The sequence below is a fragment of the Rissa tridactyla genome, chromosome W (genome assembly GCF_028500815.1).
Source record: "Rissa tridactyla isolate bRisTri1 chromosome W, bRisTri1.patW.cur.20221130, whole genome shotgun sequence".
NCBI classification, from domain to species: domain Eukaryota; kingdom Metazoa; phylum Chordata; class Aves; order Charadriiformes; family Laridae; genus Rissa; species Rissa tridactyla.
The window spans coordinates 23327838-23353422 of record NC_071496.1 but is presented as its reverse complement, the minus strand read 5'-3'; the positions used below and the strand labels follow the sequence as shown (position 1 = coordinate 23353422).

The 25585-nt window shown below is 40.8% G+C and overlaps 1 protein-coding gene and 1 long non-coding RNA gene across 3 annotated transcripts in view; both read left to right on the top strand.

Annotated features, from left to right (window-relative positions):
* Positions 1-248: 248 nt before the first annotated feature.
* LOC128902029 (rapamycin-insensitive companion of mTOR-like) overlaps positions 249-25585 on the top strand; it is a 118692-nt gene continuing 93355 nt past the window's right edge. For both annotated transcript variants that reach the window (XM_054184321.1, XM_054184320.1), the window contains exons 1-3: positions 249-724; positions 895-942; positions 18924-19021. In XM_054184321.1, coding sequence (XP_054040296.1) covers positions 676-724; positions 895-942; positions 18924-19021 — 195 coding nt within the window. In that variant the 5' untranslated portion in view covers positions 249-675. The remainder of the gene's footprint in view (positions 725-894; positions 943-18923; positions 19022-25585) is intronic.
* Positions 5622-8411, top strand: LOC128902030 (uncharacterized). Its single transcript, XR_008463598.1, has 3 exons — positions 5622-5799; positions 7341-7415; positions 8276-8411. It is a non-coding gene; the product is annotated as an uncharacterized LOC128902030 (long non-coding RNA).

Sequence of the window (25585 nt, the reverse complement as noted above, 5' to 3'; positions counted from 1 at the left end):
AGGAAAATAAGGCATTTTGCCACGTTTTTTGGCGGAGCGTATACCTGCGACTGAAGCCGGCGCACCGGTGGGGACGGAGGAGAAGCCCCCTCAGATGCCCCTTCGCCCCGCCACCCTCCTCTCCCCTCGGCTTTGGCCTCTTGGGGCAGAGCTACCGGAGGTGCCTGCGGAGAGGTACTACCACGCCGAAGCCCCACAGCGAACCCTAGCGGCGGACGCGGCTCTTGGGACCGTGCGGCTCTGAGGACATCGGTGCTTCTCCCTGGGTCACGCTTCCAGCGCCTCTGCGAGGCCGGGTGGGCGCCCGACACCCAGGCGCCCACCCGGCCTCCCAGAGGCGCTGGAAGCGTGACTCAGGTGTTGCGCCCAGGCAGACAGAACCCTGCACCGCCGCTCCAGGAAGCCTGAGGAGCAGTAGCTCTTACCCACCCTCTGGTACTTGAGGCCACCGCCTGTCCCCCGCACCGAGCGACCCCAGGGTACCGCTTCAACACGGAAAAGGGGCCGCAGCCAAACAGAGTCTCTCGGGGGCAGAAACGACTGCCTCGACCATCCCTACGCTCCTCCTACTGGGAGCGTGGCTACAAGGCGGAGGAGAGGGTGCCGGCTGCGTCTCCGTGGACTTCTCGCGAGAGTGGGTGAGGTTTCCGGTGTTGTGACCGTGTGGTTGTAAACATGGCGGTGAGTCTTCGTGCTCGCTCGTTGAGGCACCTCCGTATCCGAGGTAAGAGGCTTGGGCAGGCTGCTGCGGTAGGCTGCCTCCTCCGCCTTCCCCCGGTGGCTTTTGCCCTGCGCTGGTACACAGCCATCCTCTCTGCTCCCTCCTCTTCTCCTCTGTTCTCCGGCTTCTTCCTTCCCGCCAGCCTAACGCACTTCTCTCCCCCGTCCCCGCAGGTCGGAACGACAGCGGTGAGGAGAACATCCCCCTTGATCTCAGCCGAGGTATGGGCCAGTGGGGCGGGGTTCACTGCCTGCCCTTTGTTGCGCGCCCGCCGAGAGGGGTGCTGCTGGCGGCGAGCGGCCTGGTGCCTTGTGGTGGCGTGGGGGGAAGGGGGGGGCAAGATGGAGCGGGCTTCGCCGGGTGCCGGTGCTCGGCCCGATGTCCTGTAGTGAGTGGGCCTGCCCATAGGTGGAAGCATCTCCCCGGCGCCCCTCGGGCACCGCGGGGCTGTACTGAGGCCACAGGGCTGGCCTCCCCTGGCCACAGGCGAGGGGAACCCCTGCGTGTGAGCGGAGGCTCCTCGGCTGCTTCTGGGATTGTTTTTGAAGGGGGTCGTTGTTTGTAGATGGGGCTGTTTACAGTATCCGGCCCGCGGTGGGGCTGCCTGCGCCGTTCCTGTCAGCCTTGCCGTTGGGGCGCCCTCCGGCCGTGGTTATGCTCGGCATCTTGGGACCGAGCACCTCGGCGGTGGCTGCTGGTCATGCCTCAATCCCTTGTCGTATATTCCTGCTTGTCCTAGGCAGGTGGTGCTTGCTGTGAGACCAGAAGGTACTTATCTCCTGTTTACTTGTTAAGTCGCCCTGGAATGCTCTCAGATATATGGGGGGAGTATGAGAGGAAGGAAACAACAATAACATTTGCTATATGCTAATTAGTTGTCTCTCAGACAAATAGTAACTTGTTCCCTAGTCAAATCTGTAGCTCATCTTGTCTTGCTGAGGGCTAAGGTAAGGGTTAGACTCTCCCCAAGAGGTGAATAAAATGCAGAAACCAAACTGGCCCACTATCAGGGATGATCTTCCCTGGGGCAGAAGATCTTGATTTGTTGGAGGGAATAACTGTTCTGCTGCTATCCTGAATAGATCTATTTTATAAGGAAGTAGGCAGGGAAATGACAGAATCAACAAAAAGTCTGAAAGTGGACTGTGAAATGTAAAGGAAGTACAAATATTGGCAGCTTCAATAAAGTTTTCAGCTTAGTATAAGGCTGTATCAACAATTCCGCCTCTAATTCTTTTTTTCCCCAGTATGATCTGGTTTTAGAATTCTTTTATTATGCAGTTTTTCCATGGGCTGAAAGTTATCTCTGCGTATACATATCATATTTACAAATGTATTTTTGCTCCTGGGAAAAGCTGTGAGGTTTTTTTTAGTTTAAAGCAACAGGCTCTTATGACTCCTCCCACCCTATCTCCAAATGGACACGATTGTTTTAGTGAGACACTGCCTTTAGAATTAAAACAAGTGGAACTTCTGTCAACAAAATGCAGGACAAAGGCCTTAACAGTTCGAATGCAACACAATTATTACTGTAAGCGGTGTTATCTGTTTATGAAAATTCCAGAATCAAGTTTTTAATGAACGGGATTAGTAACTCTTTTATGTTGTGTAGCATACTGAATTGTTTCAATATGAAAGAACAATAGACAAAATTTAAATACTGGAGCAGCTCCTATTTAGTGATGGCTTGCCCAACATGAGTTAGCGTACAAGTCAGACCTTTGCTAGTCGATACCTGTGGACTACATATTAACTCCGTTCTTTCCATGTGAGAAGCCAGTGCTGTTAAGTATTTCAGAACTAATAATAGATGCGGAGAGGGTGCTAGCCTTGTTCGTGCTGCTTTGGGTCCTACTTCTTCCTGGCTTTTTGTGCAGTAAGACTCAAGAAATGCTTTGCTGCATGTAGAGCTGATCTAACTTTCTCTGTGTGCTTTTTGTTTGCTCTTTTCTGTAGTTTGAGGGGTGCCTGTGTTTTCCCAGAACACACCATGTTGTTCTCTTATGTATTTTTACCATGGTTGGTATAGTAGGTTTTACTTTTGGAGCTTTTTGGTGCTCTGCATTTTTAAAAATGATATATAATAATGTTTATGAAAGGCATTTTATATGATGGTGCATTTTGTGTGTGTATGTGTGTGAACACTCTATGTACAAGATTAGCCTGGTAAAGTATGTGGTTTGCTGTTTATGTTCTTTGGTGTTTTGTTGTCGTTTTTTGTTTGGTTGGTTGGTTTTTTTTAAACTTCTGGCCACTTATCCCTGGCTGTACCCCATCTCTTATTCTGATAAATCTTCTTTTGGGACAATGATTTTCTTAACTTTTAGCTAGAAAATCAGTTTGTTGAAAGGACGATCAACTCTGGAAAAATTGTCCCCAGCACAAATATGGTTGGGCATAATGTTGATATAGCAAGAAAAAAACCTGTGCTGATATAGGTTAGACTGGTTGTTTTTGTCTTCTTAAGGTTATATATTGTATCTTCTGTTGATTATAAAATTGCAATTAATAATTGGGATTCAGAGTACTCTGGTTTTGACCTTGCATTATATTACCTGTTCAGAATAGAACAGAAGAGGAGGACAGACTTGCCACTAGTGCAGCTCCCATTGCAGTCATCTGGAAGGAACTGGCAATGGGACAAGGAAGACTGGTTTAGTTAGACTACTGAAATCAAGCTCGTAACTTCTTAAGGCCAGAAAGGACAATTGGCATTATCCACCAGGTTATTGCATTCGGTAGGAATTCTTGCATTGAGTCTGTCATGGTTGTGTATGTAACCATGCTACAATTATTATATGCTTTTAGCGTAATTCATCTTCATCTCTGATTGTTTTACAGGAATTCCAAGCTGAATTACAGAAGTTTATATACCTCCCAAAGCTCTGGGCATTGTAAAAGGCTTGTGCAATCCACACTTCATTTGCTGTTAAGTTCTTTGCTCATCTCTGTAACTGAATCTACTTACAAACTGATTTTGAAAATTTGTTACTGTTTCAGCATCGCCTTATCCTGTTGAGTGACCAACACCCCTTCCTTTGTTGGAGTTTCAGCTGTTGCCTTTGGGTTGTGAAGGCCCAAATAGTTTGGAACTTGCCTAGTTGAGAGCAGTGTCTTACAGTGCCTTATCTGTAGTCAGGCTCCTTTTAGATGCCCTTTGTTAAAGGGATTCCTGTAGCTCTGAGTCTGCAATGGCTATTATGAATTTTTCAGAGCTTGTTCATTTATTGAAGCTTTGGAGAAATACAAGGGTGCCAACTGCTGATGGTCGAGTGCTGTTCGTGTCTGTCTTCATTTTCTCCTTTTTGAGGGTAATGGGTACATTTCAGTTATTTACTTTCAAATATTATACTCTTTAATTATTTCCAACATTGTTACTTTCATTTATTATTAATAAATATGCATTGTGAGATACTACTTTGATTTAGCAGCTTTTCTTGTATGTCTGATTCCTGTATTTTGTAACTGTTGAGTCTTCTAGCTATAGCATGAGACAAATATGAATAAAGTAGCTTGGAAAGCTGTCTTTTTTTTTTTTTTTTTTCCTCCCCAAGAGTGAGTTTCACAAAAATGGCATAGTGTTATCTGAAAAAATACCCTTTTCTTTTTTTTCCTCCCTTCTCCATAATTTCTTTCTATCATGTAGGTAAAACTAAATACAAAAGTTCCATTTAACTTCACAGGATCTGAACTGTATTGCTTTTCTTACTGCACTTACATAACTTTAAACCATGTTGCATTTGATTCCATGTGCCCACATGGCAAATCATAATTCATTGCATGAAGGGCAAATGTCTCAGGATGCTATTTGCAGTTTACAGCCCACAAAAATGTTGGGTGTTTTTAAGGGTTATTTCTGGGACAGTTAAAGGTGGCTAGATTAATTTTATTTTCAAATTCAGCTTGAGATTTTGTGACCGTGCCATTTCCAGCTTCCTTCATCAGTATGGAAGAAGCAGGGAGGGATGCTGCGCACCTGTCTGATACTGAGAGCTCAAGTAGCGGGGGAAGGAAAAAAACCAACCTTTTGGAGTGCTTGCAGCAAGGCAGTAGGGAACTGGTGCAGAGATGGTAGCTGATATCTACTTTCTTGGTGGCTCAAAGGCAGTTCTTCCACACTAATGGCAAGACTGTTATGGAAAGCCTTTAAGTTCTTCTTTGTGTACTCTTGCAATACGTGGTCTGACTTGAAAATATGGAGAAGTGGGGCTCTACCGCACCATAGAAACACTATTTTAAAAATACCCAAATAAACAAAATGTGTGGGTACCCCTAACCCTTGCTTTGTGGTATGCCATCATTGTGATGGGTAACTATAGCAGAATGCTTGTGTTAGAGCAAATCACACAGAGCAATAGCTCTTTTTTTGCTTCCTTGTTTGGGAATCTAACAGAAGCCATAATAGGAGCAAGGCAGTATTTATCAACATTTTTTTCGGTTCTGAGATATAGAGGGGCAACTTGAAAAACAGATGAAGGGAGATCTTGCTTGCCTTGCTGTCTGAGAAATTCTCTACTGCATTGTTCTTGAATATTGTTTTGGGATTTTTTTTATATGGTTGGAGACCAAAGGGTGATTGATTGATGGTGGCAGCCTGATAAATTTTTTGGCAACACGTAACCTCTTGGTAGGTTTTAAAAATAAGGGAGTTAGGGGTGCTCAGTATATGCACTTCAAAATTAAGGCATACACTTAGCTTTCCTGTCTGCACTTGTGCTTCAGTTGACCGTTGTTTTGGAATCGTATAGTACTCTGGCCTGGTTAGATTAATAACACTTGCATACCTTTGGCTTTGCTTCCTAAGGTATTACTGCTTTTACAATCTTAAGACTTTTCAGAACTACTATAATGGTGCACGCTTACAATATTTTCACTTTCATTTCTTGAAAACAGGAACAACAGAAACACACCCCTCATCTTTATTACAGTAAATAAGGAAGCTATGCCAATGATAGCCTTCCCAGAAAGAAATACATCGGATATTTGCCCAATTTCATGATCTTCATGCATACTTTACCAATTACCTGGCAATCTCAGAATTTTTTCCCTAATAACATAGAAGAGATGCTCAATATCAGGTAGAGTTTTTTGGGTTTGGTGTTGTTTTTTTTTAAAGTGGGGAGAAGTGTAATAGTCAGTTATAGTGAAAAATGGCTGTTTACAAACTGGTTATATTCATACAAACCCAAACGCTGCAGAAAAGAAGGATGTTCAAGAGGGTTACAGGATGGCTTGAGAATTTATGTTGAAATCGTGGCTGACTAGTTTTGGGGAATGTGCTGAAAAATCAGATATGCTTTTTATCTTTCATACTAATTGAGACTCCTGCCTGAGACTTTAAAAATGACAATAAATGACACGAATCATCTACCTTAAAACCAACTAGCTTCTTACAACTAAGATATAAGCATGTGAGTTGAGGCTTTGATAACTACACAATAGATAACATAAAATAAGAGGTTTGCTTTTCATTAAAAATGTTTTTTTCAGTATGCAGGTAGGCAGATGCTTATACCATAGTGCAGGTGACTGCATTCTGAGCAGTGCTTCTGTGATGATTTCAGATACAGAAGGGAAGGTGCCATAACACTGCTGCACAAGTGCTGGCTGATATTTGTCAAATTGTTTCAACTGGAGCACTTCTAACTTTCACTCTCACAATAAAATGTATTTTGCTTTTTTCTAGTTTAAAAATCTGTAGTATTAGTATATTCATGTATATTGAAGAAATTATTTTCTTTTTCATTTGCCAACCATCTGTTGTGGCAATGGAAAACTTGGGTAGAATGGATCAGAAAAAAAGTAGGAGTTAGCGAAACTTCAGAGCGTGATTATTAAAGAGTGTATTCACTACATCCTTGCAGCTAATGAAGAGGAGGAATGCTGATAAAGATGTGTGAGAAAATGGAGTAAAAAAACCAATGCAAAATCCAACCAAAAAAAACCCCAGTACCAAAGAACAAAACCCCCTACTTACAGTTGTATTTTCTTAGTTATGTGACTGAAATTTACTGTTAGCACATACCTAAGAGCTCTATAGGACTCATGTTCTTATGCTTTTGTTATATTCATCAGAGTGTAGCAAGCTGCATCTCAACAGTGGCTTGAATAGGTTTGGGTAACTAAATATTTATGAGGAAATCTCTTCACTCAAATTCTATCTGAATAGCAATATCCTTGGAATCAACATTGTTTATTAATAAATTAGTATGAGTGATGGAGCCTGTATGAAAGCTGTCCTAAAAGGGTAGATTTTGTTTCTAGAATAGAATAGGTCAGTTGGAAGGGACCTACAATGATCATCTAGTCCAACTGCCTGACTGTTTCAGGGCTGACCGTGAGGTAAAGCATTGTCTGAATGCCTCTTAAACACTGACAGGCTTGGGGCATTGACCACCTCTAGGAAGCCTGTTCCAATATTTGACCACCCTCTCAGTAAAGAAATGTTTCCTAATGTCAAGTCTGAACCTCCTCTGGCACAGCTTTGAACCATTTCCAAGTGTTCTGACATTGGATACCAGGGAGAAGAGATCAGCACCTCCCTTTCCACTTCCCCTCATCAGGAAGTTGTAGAGAGCAAAAAATTCTAAATTTACTGGTTTTGTTCTTCACTATCTAGGCTTCTCTAAGCTCCTTGGTTTTGTCCGAGTGCTGCTTATTTTACTGTTTTGACCACATCTGACCATTTATTCAGGTAGGTGCTCCTGGAACGTTTCAGGAAGCTACTTTTTAAAAAAAGAATATTTTATTTTGTAGAAATTAAAGACACTTAATTGTCTGAGGTGTGAAATGAAAAGCACAAAGATTTTGAATTCCCTTTCATTTGGAGAAATGGGTAGTTAACAAAACTTTGTGCTGTTTATGAGTGATACTTTGAGTAACCTTGTGAGCCTAAGACCAAAAGGATGGCAAAATGGTAAAGATGAGATAGGACAGTTACCCACCCATACTAGAAATGGCTACTGATAGTTAGCACTTGTTTGGTTAATATGAAAGAGGTACATCTCTATACCCAATGTATATAGATTTTATTTGTTGTAAAATGAACTACAGATGTTGATTTAAGAATACAGACTGATTAGTAGGAGATACTTGTGTGTAGGTGTATGGTATTTAAAACAAAACAATATGGCCTTGATTTACTGTCCTGGTTTGAGGTAAAACAGAACCAATTTTCTGTTTTGTAATTTTACTTTTTAGCTGGGCCTCTTCTGACTGACTAAACTCTCTGAAATTAACAGCATATTGTTCAGAAACTGTTCACTCTCAGACTGATAAGACCTGATTATACCAAGGAATGGTATGCACAGAGGCTCTTGCTTAGACTTATTGCTATAACAACCAAGGTCAGCTCACTTTGCTGTTTGCCCCATTAGAGGGTCGGAAGTGGAGAAGTGTAGAGGGGTCCCACCTGCAGGGAGGAGCAGATGGGACAGGTGACCCAAAACTGACCAACAGGGTATTCCATCCCATATGCATCACACTCAGTATAAAAGCTGAGGGATCAAAGGGGCAAGTCTCTCTCTTTTTCTTCAATGGCCAACGTCTGAGGAGGACCCTGTCTGTTCGTCTGCCTTTGATCCCGATCCGAGCATTCCTGACTCCGGATCCAGAATTCATCTCCTGTCTGTTGCTGACTCCAGTCTGGGACTTTCCCTGTGCCTGCTGGTGACTCGATCGTCATCCTGGGAGCTGGATACGGTTTTGTATATATTGTATACTTTATTTTAATTATTCTATTATTATTTACTCTTTTCTTATTTATTATTATTTTCATTAAAGCAGTTTAGTTCTTTTTCTAAACTCGTAAATCTCCTTATCTCTTCCTCTCCTGTCTTTGGAGAGAGGGGAGGGAGGGCCATCTGTTGTTCTGCTTGGCCAATCCAGCCAAACCCATGACATTTACGGAAAAATATAATTATTATAAAAGAGTAACAAATGATTTAATTAATCTCTTCACGTAAAGATTTATGGTGAACAGTATAGGGATTTTGGTGTGTTTTTTATCAGCTGCATAAAAGATTGGCTTCATGGTTGAAGTGTACACAGACTATAAATAAAAAAAAAAATGTATTTAAAACATATAATAGAGGACTAACAAGAACAGCTGTTACCTAAAAACTTACTGTTTTTAAAAAACTGATTAAATGTTTAAGACGTCTTTTTCCTTTGTTACCTTCTGAGCATCAGTGATGTCACAATTCAGCTTTAGCAACCTCATATATAGAGAATTTAAAATGTGTTCATCTCCTTTATGTAAACCATGTGTGATTCTTGTGGATAGACTTACTGGATATATTATTTTTTTTCATGAAATTCAAAAAAAGAAATGGAAAAAATGTTGCTGTTTCCATAAATGTGGTGTTTCTACCTCAGTTTTTTAGGTTAGCCTGTTACTTCAGTGGGATAGGTTTTTCTAAGTTGAAATTTACCATGGTGTCTTCTGTGTTTAAGAAGTTGTACTTAGATCCTGTTGTGAAATTTATAAATATAATTATGACACTTCCTGTCCCTTCTCTGAAAATTACCTTTTCAAGAGAAGGAGTAAAAGGCTTGAACAGTCACAGCTGTGGGCAGATGAGACCTGTCCTGTCCCTAGTGCAAGGAACTGGAGTTTCCAAGTATCATCAGTCTGTGCACTATTTTGAAATCTTCTGGTTATAACCTTTTTTTTGGGGGGGTAGGGGGGTGTAGTTATCATATCGTACATTCGCCACAGTTTAAAGGTTTCCTGCTGCAGTTAGTGCTGCGTTTCAACTATAAAACCTGTTTTTCAGAGATTTTAGCAGTAAAGCAACACTGTCTCACACACTAGGAATGTTTAAAATAATTCCAAGGGTGAGAATGTAAGGATGGCTTTTCTACACATATAATCTCAGTGTCTTGGTTAGAAATAATATTATAAGTAAGTAATTTGGGAAGTGGTCCATTTTTGAACTGCTGTCACCACATCAAGCTGACTGCAACACCAGAATGTATATTTCATGCAACCTTTATCCATACTTAGGAATCTGAAAAAAAAATAAATTATCATTTAATTTACAATATTTTATGCACATCTGCAAAAGAAAAATCTATACAGTCACAATAGGTATTTAAACTTTACTTTCTTGTTTACTTACAGAAGGACGTATGTGCAAGTCTAGATGTATAGAGGATTAGACTCCTACGTGTAATCCTGATACAAGACTTTCCTCTTATCTGAGGTTCTAGTGATTCCTGGATCCTACCTTGGATGTGCTGTCTTTTGTACTGCTTTCTAGTTAATAGACATTTTTGTAAATGTGAAGGTTAATTTCTGCCTGACTGATGCAGAAAGAACAGTTCTTTTACTTTCTTTGCTGACTGCCATGAAAGAGAGGAGGTGTACTTTTTTTCCACGTTACTGAGCCACTTTCATCTATTCATAGCTTTCTTAAGCAGCAAGAATGAAAATAATCTGAGTTCTTAGCCGTTATTTGTTTCTGTTTTCATGAGTATGGATTATTGGAGCTTCTCTCTTGTATTCAAAATAAAGTGCTTTATGTATGGTTCACCTATGGAAGCTATAGGAATCAAACTAAATAAATATCTACATGCATTCTACACAAATCACTGGTTTCGGTAACCTGTACTTTTCAAAGAGATGCTCTCAATTGTTAAACTTAAGATTTGTAATATATTGTGGGGTTTTTTTGGGTTTTGTTTTTTTTTTTTTTTTTTAAAATCTAAAATTTATGAGAATTATTTGGCAAAACTCATACAGCACACTACCAGTGCAAAGTATTTTTGCACCTTACTGATTCAAGTGTGATGGTAGAATTTTAACAGTGATCATAGAGGATGTCTATCTGGCTTAGTATTCAGTACGTTTTTCAACTGCATAAATTTGATATTACAAAGAAAAAATTATTTCTATGTTTTTACCTTATAAATTGAGACATACCTCCAGTCTAAACACATATTGCTGTGTTTTTGAAAATCATAGGCTGAATGTAAACTGTTAATGTGCTAATTTTTTTGAATCTGGCTAAGTGGAGTTGATGTGTCAATATAAATAATTCAGGAGTAATCTGTGTCATGCAGATTCCTTTTTTATGTAGCTTTCTTCAATTGTTTTAAGAACCTGTTTGTTTTTCTTCTGTGCAGTTTCCACGTTTTGAATTAGATGTAAATTAAGAATACTTCATGTTATGAGAGATTATGTAATTGTCCTGATTTCCCCCCTCTCTCTCCCCCCCCCCAGTTGATAATGGCAGGATATGCCTTCTCATTGGTGTTTTATTTCTTTATTTAAGATGTTGATAAGTGTTTTAGCAGACTGATTATCTGCCTTTTAGGCTTACATAGACACCTTTAAGTAACTAATTCCTAATGTTTCATTGCTTTTAATAACTGATAACTCATGACTATTTCAGTGGAAATGGAGAACAGTGCATTAATGATCCTAGTTGATGTTTCACTCATCTTCCTTTGTTTTGGTAGCATGTAGTTTCACAAGCCACTAAGCAGCTTTGCAATATACAGTCACATAGCACTTAGACTTTAAAAATCTCTATTAGATGTAGAGATGTATAGTAAACTAAGCAGGATTATCTATTTATACTGTGATTCTTCAGTAAGAGGAAAACATCTCTTGTGTTCTTAGTCAATTATTAAATGCTTAACTTGTAGTGAATACAGCTTCCTTCTTTAAGAGAAGTCTTTAGGCATATTTAGTCTTTTATTACACTTTTTGGCACTATGATTCTAGTAGGTGTGATAGCAGCTGCTACTTCAGTCTCTCACTTGAGCGTTTACTTACTGTACATACGTTGGTTAATGTGTTATGGCTACTGTCCTAGCATCTACCAAGTGATGCTTGTAAAATATACGCTCCTCAGTATAACTCATTATGCCTGACTTCAGAGTTATTTGAGAGAAGAATTATTTGTGTGCCAAAGCCTACCATTCTTTCTGTTTGCTTTTTATTCACATGCATGTAACAGAATAGCGAACTGGCATGCTGCTAGTGTACTGAATGTGGTCAAACAACGCTGCTAAATCTGTTAAGGGAAAGGAGTCATCACTTGTGCTAATATAGCTATTGCTGGTCCTGTTTCATCCATGCGTTAGATGGAGCGCTGTTTTGTGTAGCTGGAGCTCTGCGGTGATACTTCTTTCTCTCTGGAGAAGGGTATCTGTCGGAATGCATCATGATTCTCACTGGGGAAAACCAATGTCAGTCCTGAAGGAGTAAAAAAAAAATGAGTCAAGCCCTAAATGGTCATGAGAGTTTAAAACCAAACAACAGCACAACTTTGAAGATTTTTAATATACGTTCATCTATGAATTACTTTAAGGCATAGAGAATCATGGAATTCTTGAGGTTAGGGGTTTTAAAAACACAAATTTCATTGTGTGCTAAGGATTATTATTATATGTACTGGGTGTTATTCAGTGCAAAGAGTTGTGGGTGAAGATCTGTGTTTGGCATAATAGAAATACGCAGAACAAATATTGGCTACTACAAAGTGCTTGCTGTCCAAAAAGAAAGACTGATATACAGAAAATGAAATAGTAATGATTAGGAAGTTAAGCTGTTTTTGCAGAACGCAAGTGGGCTGGCTTGAAATTTTTGTATATATCAACAAGTTTTTAGATGAGATTTGAGACTAAGTGGCTTTATATACATTAATTGTGATGACTTGACAGGTGTAAAAGTGCAGGTAAAAAAAAAGATAGTCTGGCTTTTATATAATGAGTCTCTTCTGCCGTGTGTGGATTTTTGTATGACTTCAGTATTCAGTTTGACTTGGTAACCCAGCATAAAACTTACACAGCCAAAAGAATGAAAAATATTCTGCTGAATTAGTTAGCAGAATCATTTCAATGTAAAGTGGATGGGTGCCAGAGTAGTTTAAAAGATAGTGTATCATATAGTGGGGCAGGGTAGAGGGAAGGAAAGTAAAGGAGGGGTTGTGCATCTTTTGGCAGAAGAAAGCTGTAAGATCAGCTAAGTCATTTTGCACAGCTCCGCCCTCAGAAGCACCATGGAAAGAACATGAAGATATTTGGTTGTCATTATGGGCCAACTTGAGACAGCATCTCAGTGATAAATGAGGTAAGTCAGGAAAGATTAGACTATTGAGGGGTCTTAAAATTATGATGAGTAGTTTCTCTCTTTTATTTTTTATTTTTAAGATAGAAAACCAAGAACTTCTGAAGGGCTAAAGAGTAAGGGCTGGTTAATCGGAGATAAGAAATCTCTGCAACAATGGTCTGAACTGGGGTAGTTAAAGAAATAAAAAAAAAATTGTCCTTGTCAACACCAACATGAGCTACTAAGCTTGACAATGAAATGTTACGGTCATGATACTACTACTTTTGGGAGATCAATCTCTGATTGTGTGCCGTGTTTTTTTCCACTTCTGCGTTAGTCCACGTTTCTCAGTGCCGTTGCGTGAGATTTTGTGGCAGGAAGATAGATATTCAGTGCTGTAACTGATCTTTAAGAGAAAGCCACATGGTTTAGTTGGTAGAATCTAGAATGTATTTAGTCTCTTTTAAAGTTCGCTTTAATGTAAGGGTCAGAATAGCAAGAGACACTATCTCTATTTGTGAAGTCACGTAATTTGGTTTAAATATTTACATCTGCAACGCATGAAGTTCCTTTAGGCCTGCCTGCCTTCCATATTGACTTTATTTTTATTAAAAATGAGTCATGCTAGAGTAACTGAGTAAATTTTCTACTTCATGTCTTTCCTTGAAGTTAATGTCACAATTTTTTTGTTAACTTTTTTGAAGAGATTGTTTGCAAGAAGGTTCTTCTGCAGTTTAAAACAAGATTTGAACTGATGAGGCTTGATGGAAGAGATTTCTGTTCTTTAAGAGATCTTAGTTCTTTCTGAGATAGTATGCCATTAGAGGGTATTTATTTTTTTACTGTCTTGTTTTTTCTGCAGCACTAGTGTTGCTGATATTGAGCCAGATAACTTGCTGTATTCATAGTATCCATTTGATAGTGGAAATGTCTGTTGTGTTCTCATTTTTCTCACAGTGTTGTAGATCTTATACTGGAGTCCCTACTTTGCTTCAAATTACTTATCTGTCAACAAAGCTTCTGGGAAATACCTGGCTGCTCTGCTCAGCACTACGAAGATGGTTGTCCTCAGACTTTTTTGTCTCTCTAGAAATAAGAGCTTTTCTCGGCAGAAAGAGGACAATGTGAGAAAAGTTGCTATAAATGCAGTTTTTCATACAGGTGTAGAGTAAAATGGGTTTAGTGCACACTTTAATTATGCAACCTCATTATGAAGGTGCGCTATTGCTACAGCATTGTTAACATGGTAAGTAACAGCATCATCGCATCCTGGCTTGTTCACAGCTTGGCTGCCTTTCTGCACAGCACACCTTGCTCACTTCTGAGTTACTGCCCACAGTATCAGGTAGCTGAATAGAAATGCCAGTGACATATAAGAGGTTTCCTGGGCAAGTCTCGTGGTCTTTCCTATCCATATAGTGAGCTTAGTTTTGGTAGAGGTTTACCTTGAGTATATAACCATCTGCACTTTCAAAATTAAAACTTATAAGCGTATTTCCATTTTGGAAAGTTATTGTTGCTGCTTGTTCTTAATGGAATTGAAGTAGAATGTTCTGGAGAGCTCTAAGGCTGCTCACCTGGGATCTTTCTTGTGGAGTAATGGGGATATGTTACAGGTCCAAAAGTGGTGTGAGCCAGGGAAATTCCCACCCATAACCCACGGCAGGCCAAAACGTAGAAATCGGCCAAACTGTATTTTTAGAAAAAACAAATTATAAGGAAGTTATTTTCCTCTCTTATTATGTTCCCTTGAAATTAGGGGTTATGATGTAAACTATTTGTAGTGTCACAACTATACCAATCTACTTGTCTTCAGTGTTTCTCTTTTTCTTTTTTTATGTTTTGTGCTATTGCAAACCTCTAAAACTGAATTAAGCCCTGGAAAAGTAAACTATACAGAGGAATCTTAAACTTGGGCTGGATCCAGTAAGATTTTCATTGTCTAATTTCTGTGATCATATTAAAGATATATGTTTGTTTCAGGGTGGAGGGGTCCAAACAGATGCATACATGTGTTCCAATTTAAATACAAAGTTATTGCATGTTTGTTTTCACTATGCATAGTGTTCTGCAATGCAAGGTAGCGCTCTCTTTGCTTGTGTCTGTGTATCTGACAGTTGACTTCACTTATTACTGTGACTAAGGTTTGTGGAAGAGGATATTTCGTATAAGCTGTTGATTGAGATTGATGCCTGTCTTGTCTTACCAAAATCCCACTGACACTTTGTCTGAAAAAAATCATAATTATGTCATGTGGCAGTAGCATGTCTGTACACGTGCTAAAGTCTCATTATAAGCAGTGTAGTCAATACAATTGATTTACCTTACCCTTGAGTAAGGCACCTTGTAGCTAGTCAGGTTAATTGTTTTAGGCTTCATTGGCCTATGGATGAGATGTCCATTAACTACAATAGGAGCTGAGACATCTAGCACAGGTTTGCACACCTGAATTCAGGTGTCTACTTGTAGGTGTCTTAATCTTCAAATATTATCTTGTATTCCTGATGGCAGTGCAAGTACAGGCTCTTGTCTTTCCAAATACATTCTGGATATATCCTGATGAGATTGCTAGATATGTCTGCTTTTTGAAATTTGTTGCTTTTTAAAAGTTTTTAAACTACATAAGTTGATAACAAACTCAGCTTGGTTTGTAGAGAGGTGGTAAGAAGGTCCTCTCTTTACATCTCTGATACTTTTTCTTTCCTTTGTATAATAAAAAATATTCTTTCGTGATGAACAGGGAAATAAAAGACTATATATATTCCACAAATTCAGTTCTACCTGTTCATACTGTAGTAGAAATCAAGTTTCTTTTACTGGAAGTTAGTATGGGGCACCACACACACTTCTCTCTATTGCTTTCCAGATGTCCAGTGTTTGGACTCTTCTTCAGGCGTTTTTCTAAAGACTTTATTTTATGTGGAAAGTTGGCTAATATTCAAGGACCACCTCTTCCAAGCTCAGGAGCGATGCAGTCCAAAGAAGAGGAGGTCAGGCAAAAATGCCAGGAGGCCCGCATGGATGAACAAGGAGCTCCTGGACACACTCAAACAGAAAACGGAAGCCTACAGAGGGTGGAAGCAAGGACAGGTAGCCTGGGAGGAATACAGAGAAATTATCCGAGCAGCCAGGGATCAGGTTAGGAAAGCTAAAGCCCTGATAGAGTTAAATCAGGCCAGGGACATCAAGGGCAAAAAGATAAGCTTCTACAGGTATGTCAGTGATAAAAGGAAGACTAGGGAAAATGTGGGTTCTCTCTGGAAGGAAACAGGAGACTTGGTCACCTGGGATATGGAGAAGGCTGAGGTACTCAATGACTTTTTTTGCCTCGGTCTTCACTGGCAAGCGCTCTAGCCACACCGCCCAAGTCACAGAAGGCAAAGGCAGGGACTGGGAGGGTGAGGAACCACCCACTGTAGGAGAAGATCAGGTTCGAGATCATCTGAGGAACCTGAAGGTGCACAAGTCCATGGGACCTGATGAGATTCATCAGTGAGTCTTGAGGGAGCTGTTGGATAAAGTTTCCAAGCCACTATCCATCATATTTGAGAAGTCGTGGCAGTCTGGTGAAGTTCCCACTGACTGGAAGAAGGGGAAACATAACCTCCATTTTTAAAAAGGGAAAAAATGAATACCCAGGGAACTACAGGATGGTCAGTCTCACCTCTATTCCCAGCAAGATCATGGGGCAGATCCTCCCGGAAACTCTGATAAGGCACATGGAAAATAAGGAAGTGATTGGTGTCAGCCAACATGGCTTCACTAAGGGCAAATCATGCCTGACAAATTTGGTGGCCTTCTACAATGAGGTTACAGCATCGGTGGATAAGGGAAGAGCAACCGACATCATCTACCTGGACTTGTGCCAGGCATTTGACACTGTCCTGCAGGACGTCCTTGTCTCTCAATTGGAGAGACATGGATTTGATGGATGGACCACTTGGTGGATAAGGAACTGGATAGATGGCCACACTCAATAGGTTGTGGTCAACAGCTCAATGTCCAAGTGGAAACCAGTGACGAGTGGTGTTCTTTAGGGGTCGGTACTGGGACCAGTGCTGTTTAATATCTTTGTTGGTGACATGGATGTTGTGATTGAGTGTACCCTCAGCAAGTTTGCTGATGACACCAAGCTGTGTGGAGTGGTCGACACGCTGGAGGGAAAGGATGCCATCCAGAGGGACCTGGACAGGCTTGAGAGGTGGGCCTGTGCAAACCTCATGAAGTTCAACCAGGCCAAGTGCAAGGTCTTGCACCTGGGTCGGGGCAATCCCAAGCACAAATACAGGCTGTGTGGCAAATGGCTTGAGAGCAGCCCTGAGGAGAAGGGCTTGGGGATGTTGGTGGATGAGAAGCTCAATATGAGCTGGTAATGTGCACTCGCAGCCCAGAAAGCCAACCATATCCTGGGCTGCATCAAAAGAAGCATGGGCAGCAGGTCGAGGGAGGTGATTCTGCCCCTCTATTCCACTCTTGTGAGACCCCACCTGGAATACTGTGTCCAGCTCTGGGGCCCCCAACATAAGAAGGACATGGACCTGTTGGAGCGAGTCCAGAGGAGGGCCATGAAGATGATCCGAGGGCTGGAGCACCTCTCCTATGAGGACAGGCTGAGAGAGTTGGGGTTGTTCTCCCTGGAGCCTTCTCTTCTCCAGGCTGACCTTATAGTGGCCTTCCAGTACCTAAAGGGGGCCTACAGGAAAGATGGGGAGGGACTCTTTCAGGGAGTGTAGTGATAGGACAAGGGGTAATGGTTTTAAACTGAAAGAGGGTAGATTTAGATTAGATATTAGGAAGAAATTCTTTACTGTGAGGGTGGTGAGGCACTGGAACAGGTTGCCCAGAGAAGTTGTCGATGCCCCATCCCTGGAGGTGTTCAAGGCCAGGCTGGATGGGGCTTTGAGTAACACGGTGTAGTGGGAGGTGTCCCTGCCCATGGCAGGGGGGTGTTGGAACTAGATGATTTTTAAGGTCCCTTCCAACTGTAACATTTCTATGATTCTATGTAATGCAATTTTTTTCTTTATTGGTAATATAATACTATTTAACAGTTGATGTCTCCAGCATAGCCTTGGTATTTCATTTATTTCAAACTATGGTGCCGTTGATAGTGTTGTAGTGCCTATTGCAGGATACAGTGCATAATCCAAGACTGCAGAAAAATCCTGCAGTCAAGGATCTCCCTTTGAAAGCTGTCCTACCACAGTGCTGTTGTGTACAGTGCTTAGTGCAGTTTCACTTACAGGAGCTCTGTGTGCAGCTCTGTGCCCAGCCCCACTCTGTGCTGCTTGTCCCACTGCCTCAACTCCCAGCCTTATTCCCAAAGGCAGGGCAATATTGTCTCTTCTCTCTGCGTTTGGTAGTCCTTTTCCATTTCCCAACAAAATGCGGGGTCATCAACTGGTGTCTGAATCCTGTGGGTTTTGGTTTGTTTTGTGTGTTTGTGTGGGTTGTTTGGTTTTTTTTGGGGGTGTGTGGGGGTTTTTTTTGGCGGGGGGGGGGGGGGAGGGAGGGAGGGAGAGGGGCGGGGCATGGTGGACCCTTAGGAAGAAAGGAGAGGTTCCTAGTCCCCCTGCTTACCTTGTAGTTCACTTCCCATGTCACCGGAAAGTCCCAGCCCTCTAGTAAGTTTAGGGTGATTATTGACAGATTAATATGGAGAACAGAAGAGAGTCCTGTCTTCCCAAAACATCACCAACCCTTTGTCTGAAGGGAAAACAGAAATCATGTGGCATGGCAGTAACATGCTATCTTTTTACTTCTATCTTTAAGTTGTTTACTTCTTGTCTTTAAATTACAAGGGGATAAAGGATAAAGCTGTTCACTTATGAGATGCTAGGATTGGAGTTTCAGACACTAAATGGATTTCTTTGTCAACTGTAAATCTAAGACATTGATTAAAATCTGCTTTAAAATAGGACTCTCTCTCCTCCATAGGCTTTAGTGTTTGTTCTAGAGAACTCAGACTGGTTTTGATTCTAGGCATAAATCAATTTGATGCTTCTTGAGGGGAAAATATGTGTCCTTAATTAATACCAGGAGAATACCTGTTATATTTGGGAAACTGTATGTTGAATGTATGTTTAGATTTTTGATATTTTTTTTAAACTGTATCTGATAATAACCTGTTTTCTCTTGCAGAACCCTGTGATAATATGAGAGAGATTCTCCAAAATGTGGCCAAGTTCGAAGGCGTTTCAAATATGAGAAAACTAGGTCACTTGAATAATTTTACTAAGGTAAGAGCTCAAATGGTGTCAGAACAAGTGATCATATGGGCAAAATATTTTATATGTACTCTGTCAGGTGTTGGTTGGGAGATTCACGGAACAGCTTAGTATCATGGAATAGTACTTGGAATATATGTACTGTGGGAGAGGAAAGGAGCAAATAAGGACAAGCAAATGTGTGAATGCAGGGTTATACTGAAATTTGTCTACATGTCCTACTGTTGTATTTTAGTGCTTAGAAGCCTGAATTATCTCTTAATTCATGGGTTAAGATGCACAGATAGAGCTAAAGATTGGTTCCTGCTCCACAGAATTGAATCAAAAATGTGAAATGCCAGACTCTCTGGATGTAAACTGACAAAGTATGGTGAGGGAGAGGACTGTCTCAATGAGCATGATCTGCAGTGGTTTAAGCACAAATAGAATAGCAACTGTCAACTTTCATTGCAGGTTTCATAGTGAAAAAGATTTAAAGGGGCGATTTTTAGAAATGGTCTGTATTGCTGATTTTTGAGGTGCTTTTTCCAAATATAAGCTTCCAAATCATAGGAATGTGAAAGGTACTTGTCTGAAAGTATGACAGATACGTTGGAAGCTGATGTTGTGAGCAAGAATTAAAAACTTAGTGCAGAATGAGAGATGGTAGTCTGAAGAAAGAGACCATGAAAGGCCTTCAGAAGGAGAGCAAATACCATTTTTTTGGTAGAGGAGGAACACGTGGAGAGCAGCAGAGAGGACTGATGGGTTGTGAGCAAGTAGTTATGAAAGGAGTGTTTGTTGTAGCATACTGTGATTGGATCAGCGTTCCATTTGTCAAGGCAAGGGAAAAGTGCATTGCAGTCAATGAGCTAGGAAACATTGGAGCTTCAGTGTGAGTGTTACCCAAATGGATGGACTGATACACAAAAGGAGCTGGTAAGTTGTACACCTTTCTGATAGAGCACCACAGTTAGGGTGACATGCCTAAAGATGAAACCCAAGTTTCTGTGACAGAGGATGAATCCTGCAATCCGCAGTAGAATCATAGAATCATAGAATTGTTGAGGTTGGAAGGGACCTTTAAGATCATCGAGTCCAACCTTTAACCTACCCTGACAAAAGCCACTTCTAAACCATGTCCCTAAGTGCCCCATCTACCCTTTCTTTAAACACCTCCAGAGATGGCGAATCCACCACCTCCCTGGGCAGCCTATTCCAATGTTTAATAACCCTTTCAGTGAAAAAATGTTTCCTAATATCTAATCTAAACCTCCCCTGACATAACTTGAACCCGTTTCCCCTTGTCCTATCACTTGTCACCAGGGAGAAGAGGTCAGCCCCCATCTCTCTACAACCTCCTTTCAGGTAGTTGTAGAGGGTGATAAGGTCTCCCCTCAGCCTCCTCTTCTCCAGGCTAAACAACCCCAGCTCCCTCAGTCGTTCTTCATAAGGTTTGTCCTCCAGACCCCTCACCAGCTTTGTAGCCCTTCTCTGGACACGCTCCAACACCTCAATGTCCCTCTTGTAGCGAGGGGTCCAAAACTGAACGCAGTACTCGAGGTGGGGCCTCACCAGTGCCGAGTACAGGGGGATGATCACTTCCCTAGTCCGGCTCACCACACTGTTCCTGATACAGGCTAGGATGCTGTTGGCCTTCTTGGCCACCTGGGCACACTGCTGGCTCATATTCAGCCGGCTGTCCACCAACACCCCCAGGTCCTTTTCTGTCGGGCTGCTTTCCAGCCACTCTGCCCCAATCCTGTAGCGCTGCATGGGGTTGTTGTGACCCAAGTGCAGGACCCTGCACTTGGCCTTGTTGATCCTCATACCATTGGTCTCAGCCCATCGGTCCAGCCTGTCCAGATCCCTCTGCAGAGCCAACCTACCCTCAAGCAGATCAACACGCCCGCCCAGTTTAGTGTCATCTGCGAACTTACTGAGGGTGCATTCGATCCCTTCATCGAGATCATTGATAAAGATATTAAAGAGAACCGGCCCCAGCACCGAGCCCTGGGGGACACCACTTGTGACCGGACACCAACTGGATTTAACTCCATTTACCACCACTCTCTGGGCACGGCCATCCAGCCAGTTTTTTACCCAGCAAAGAGTACACCTGTCCAGGCCACGAGCAGCCAGTTTCTCCAGGAGAATGCTGTGGGAAACGGTGTCAAAAGCTTTGCAAAAATCCAAGTAGATAACATCCACAGCTTTTCCCTCATCCACTAAGTGGGTCACCTTATCATAGAAGGATATTAGGTTTGATAGGCATGACCTGCCCTTCACAAACCCATGCTGACTGGGCCTGATCACCCTGTTCTCCTGCATGTGCCGTGTAATGGCACTGAGGAGGATCTGTTCCATGACCTTCCCAGGCACCGAGGTCAGACTGACTGGCCTGTAGTTCCCCGGATCCTCCTTCCGGCCCTTCTTGTGGATGGGTGTCACATTTGCTAACCTCCAGTCAGCTGGGACCTCCCCGGTTGTCCAGGACTGCTCATAAATGATGCAAAGTGGCCTGGCGAGCACTTCCGCCAGCTCCTTCAATACCCTTGGGTGGATCCCATCCGGCCCCATAGATTTGTGCACCTCCAGGTGCTGAAGCAGGTCCCTCACCGTTTCCCTTTGGATTACAGGGGCTTCATTCTGCTCCCCATCCCTGTCTTCTAGCTCAGGGGTCTGGGTGCTCAGGGAACAACTGGTCCTACTGCTGAAGACTGAGGCAAAGACTTCATTAAGCACCTCAGCCTTTTCCTCATCCTTGGTCACTATGTTGCCGGCCCCATCTACTAGAGGACAGAGATAATCCTTAGTCCTCTTCTTATTGCTAATATATTTATAGAAGCTTTTTTTGTTGTCCTTGACAACAGAAGCCAGGTTTAGCTCTAGCTCTAGTAGCCAAGAAACAAGTTAGTAGTGGAGAATTTAGTGGGGAAAGTAAGGTTTAAATTGTTGTTGTTGTAGATGAGCTGGTAACAATTCATTGAGTAAGATAACCAGGAGGCTGCTTGACAGTTTTGAGACAATCTCAAGTGAAAGAACAAATGCTCAAGGGCAGATTTGGGGGACCAATCGATATGAGAAGGACAAACATGCATCATAATCTTCGAAGTAGGCATGCTTCTTGGCTGTTGAAAGCACTCCTTGTAAAATTGAACAACACTTCAGTGGTAGTGTATGAGATTCACTTAGCAGGAGGGTGAGTACTGAGAACAGAATTATGATAGCAAATAAATTTATCTTCTAGTGTGTTAATAACAAATCTGTAAATGCTCAGTTTTCTGAGTTGGTTCAGAGCATGTGTAGGTGCATAGCATTCGCTGAGGAACTAAACTTACTTATACTGAAATCTTTTCTTTGGGTCATTGCCTTATTGCATCTGTCAGTCTATGCCAGACATCTACCACTGACAAAATGCAGCTGTTGTTACTGAGATTCCAAGCTATTTCAAGAAAGACCATTTTTCTGCTAGAAAAGGCTGATGTGTAGCTGTATTTCCTTTTTGTGCTGACCTGGAAACTTATAAATGTAGGTGCTTCCAAATTCTCTAGTTGCCTTAAAGAGCTGGATTAGGTTTGCAGATGCATGATCCTAGTGAAAAGCCAATATTTAAAAGTATGGATCTTAAAACAGTGTTGATTTTACTACTACAGATGTTAAGCACCTGTAAATGTGGTAAATTAGTAAATATGCATAATGTAATGAAAGGATAAGCTAAAAATTCTTTTTTAAAGTTAGTTTTGAAAAATTGAATAATTCTATAATTGAATATTTGAAGAACTTGTTCCTTACACTTACCAAGTGTTAAAATTGGAAAATATGTACAAAAATACAAGGAAGGTTTTCATTAATTGAACTTAGGCCTGGCAAGAAATGATGAATTTGTGGAAAAGCAACTTGCTAAAATTAAATATGACTCTTGAAGACAGAGACTGTAGTTCATAACCTGGTTTTGATCCTGAATCAGAGTAACCCTGTATAAAGGAATCGTCCAACTCTATTTGATGTTTAGCACTTGTTCTTATGTTCATCTCCCTGGAATATCTGTTTTATAAATGTATAACTTTTACATTTGGTTTTGGAAACTCTTCCTATTTTTGTTTGAACTGTAAATGCAGTTATGAAAATAGAATAAAAGTTGAAAATTGTATTGTCTCCTTTGTGGTTGGAACAGTTCTGTGGGTTTTTTCATTGCAGTGGTTAAGAGTGAAAGCCTGGAGCTTGGGGGAGTTGGTTTTATTTCCTTTTTGTACTCTGGTCTTCTGTTGTGAGTTGGTATAGTCTTAGTTCCTCCTTTGTGAGATGGGAGTGTGGGGAAGACAATGAGGTTTTGTGACGTTAGATGTGCTAAGAGCTGAGGATGTTTGTATCCTGTCTTGGAATTATATTGATGGTGATGAACTTGATTTGTCTGTAAATTCTTGCATTTTATGGTCCATTTGAAAGGCTACTAGTTACCTAGAATATTTGTCCTATGGGCAGGGAAAGTACCTTGGAAAACTTCTTATAGCATATTTCTGATTTAAAAAAAATAAATCTATAAAACTTAACTCTCCTGCTAGGAATATTATTATATTTAAAAGAAAATGTTGGCACCAGTCTAAGCAGTTGCTCCCTACTGCCCCAAATTTTTCCTTCAAAGACTGGGCAACTCTCACGTTTGGAAGAAATGCTGTTCTACTTTTTTGGTCAGAGGAAGCAAAATGTTAGAATTCATGTGGAAACAAGTAATGTAAGTTAACATGGACTTTCCTGACAGAGATCATGATAGACATTAAGTTTTGTATTAATTCCAAGACGTCTGAGGTATGTTAGGTTCAGGTTTCTTTCCTTGAAAGAAGACTAGATTTTTAAGGGGGTGGGGGGTATCCCCATATTTATTAAGAAGGAAAGCATTCATCCTTTAAAAAATACTGAACTAGACTCCAGGATTTTATGCAGAAGTTAAATAACTTTATATAAAATTGATTAAAATAATGGTGGTCAGCAGTCAACAGAATTTGTTACTTCATCTGCAACAATGATACGGTAAGGCAGATATTTTGTTTGATGTTTGCATGCCTAAGAGATGTAACTCCATTTTCATTTGTCTTTTCCCTTCAAGAGGAGTTTTAACTAGTGACGTTCAAGTCACTACAGCACCAATGCTTGCTGTGCAAAGTACGCTGTATACATAATATTTTACAAAAACTTGTGTTTCATTCATCAAATTTTAGCTATTACTTCTTATTAGTAAAAACTTTAACATTCATGTTCTTGGCTCTTTGGGTGTAGAACATGGGTTATTCTTGCTTAACAGGTATAGCATCTTAAGTTTTCTGCTTCAAGAAATTAGCATTCCCAGTTCTGATGATACTCAGGCTATGGAAAGTTATGTTTTGTTTTGAATTGCAGCTGTGGCAGACTCAGAAATTTTTTCTCTTCGTTTGCTGCTAATCACCTAATACCTGAAGCTGCAGTTTTGTGGGCGAAAAGGCTTGTATAGTACTGTCCAATCTGTATTGGACAAAAATAATCTTTTTTTTCTTTCAAACCACCCGTATCACTATTTTTGCTAACCTGAATTTTGACCTGAAAACTGTTTGAGGACTTGACCTCTAGTAAATGGTCAATGACACCTTCAGTCATCACAGCAGTTTGCAGTTCACAAGCTCAGTATGTGCCTTTGGCTTCAGTAAGCTGACTAGGTTTACTCATCTTGCATTTATATGGCTACACAAGGCAAGCGCCTTGAAGTTTCCTGACTTCTGCTGGTTAATACTAAAACATCGTTGTTATTTCTTTGGGGTTTTCCCCACCCCCATGAGAAGTAGTAAGTGATAAATTACTGAAAACCAGAAGGAACTGTATAATTGCATTTACCTAGTGGAAAATATCTTTTGGATTTAAAGTATTCCTTTAGAATCTTTTATTATAGAATGTTTATTTGACTGTTAGCTTCTGAGAGATCCTTCATACCTTTTTAAACCTAAAAGCATATTTAAATAATGAACAGAAAAAAAGATCCACAGATATTGTTATAGGGATTTCTATTTTTCATTCAAAAAAGAAAGGTGCTTCCTTAAGGATAAGATGAAACTTAATTCATTTTAGCTTAACCCTAGCAATTGAATAGTGTCAGCGATATGGAAAATGTATTTTCAGTGTGCTCAAAACTAATTCCATCATTATTTAATGAGGCTCTACTACTCTGCTTTATATGTTAGCTTTTGACCATGCTATTAAATTTCACTAGGATATGGATTGAATTTGGGGCTACAGAGACTCATGGATTCAATCTCTATCTGATTCATAGTCCCTTGTGTTGTTTCTTGCTCTGCTTCTGTTGTCATTTTATGGTCTTGGCTGTCCTTTGAAAACCCAAGTACCTTAGAATCGGAATACAGTATTGACTGACTGTAACATTCATCCAAATAGCTATACACCACTATAGCCAAAACTTGATACCTCATGATGAAATATGTAGCAGATAGGAACAGAATATTTGCTTAGGGGCATTCAGCTGTAGAACAAACATGGAGAGCTAATGGGTCTAAATCCAGAGGACAGAGTTTCAGTAAGGGCTTCTTTTAAGACTAGGATCTACTAAGTAGT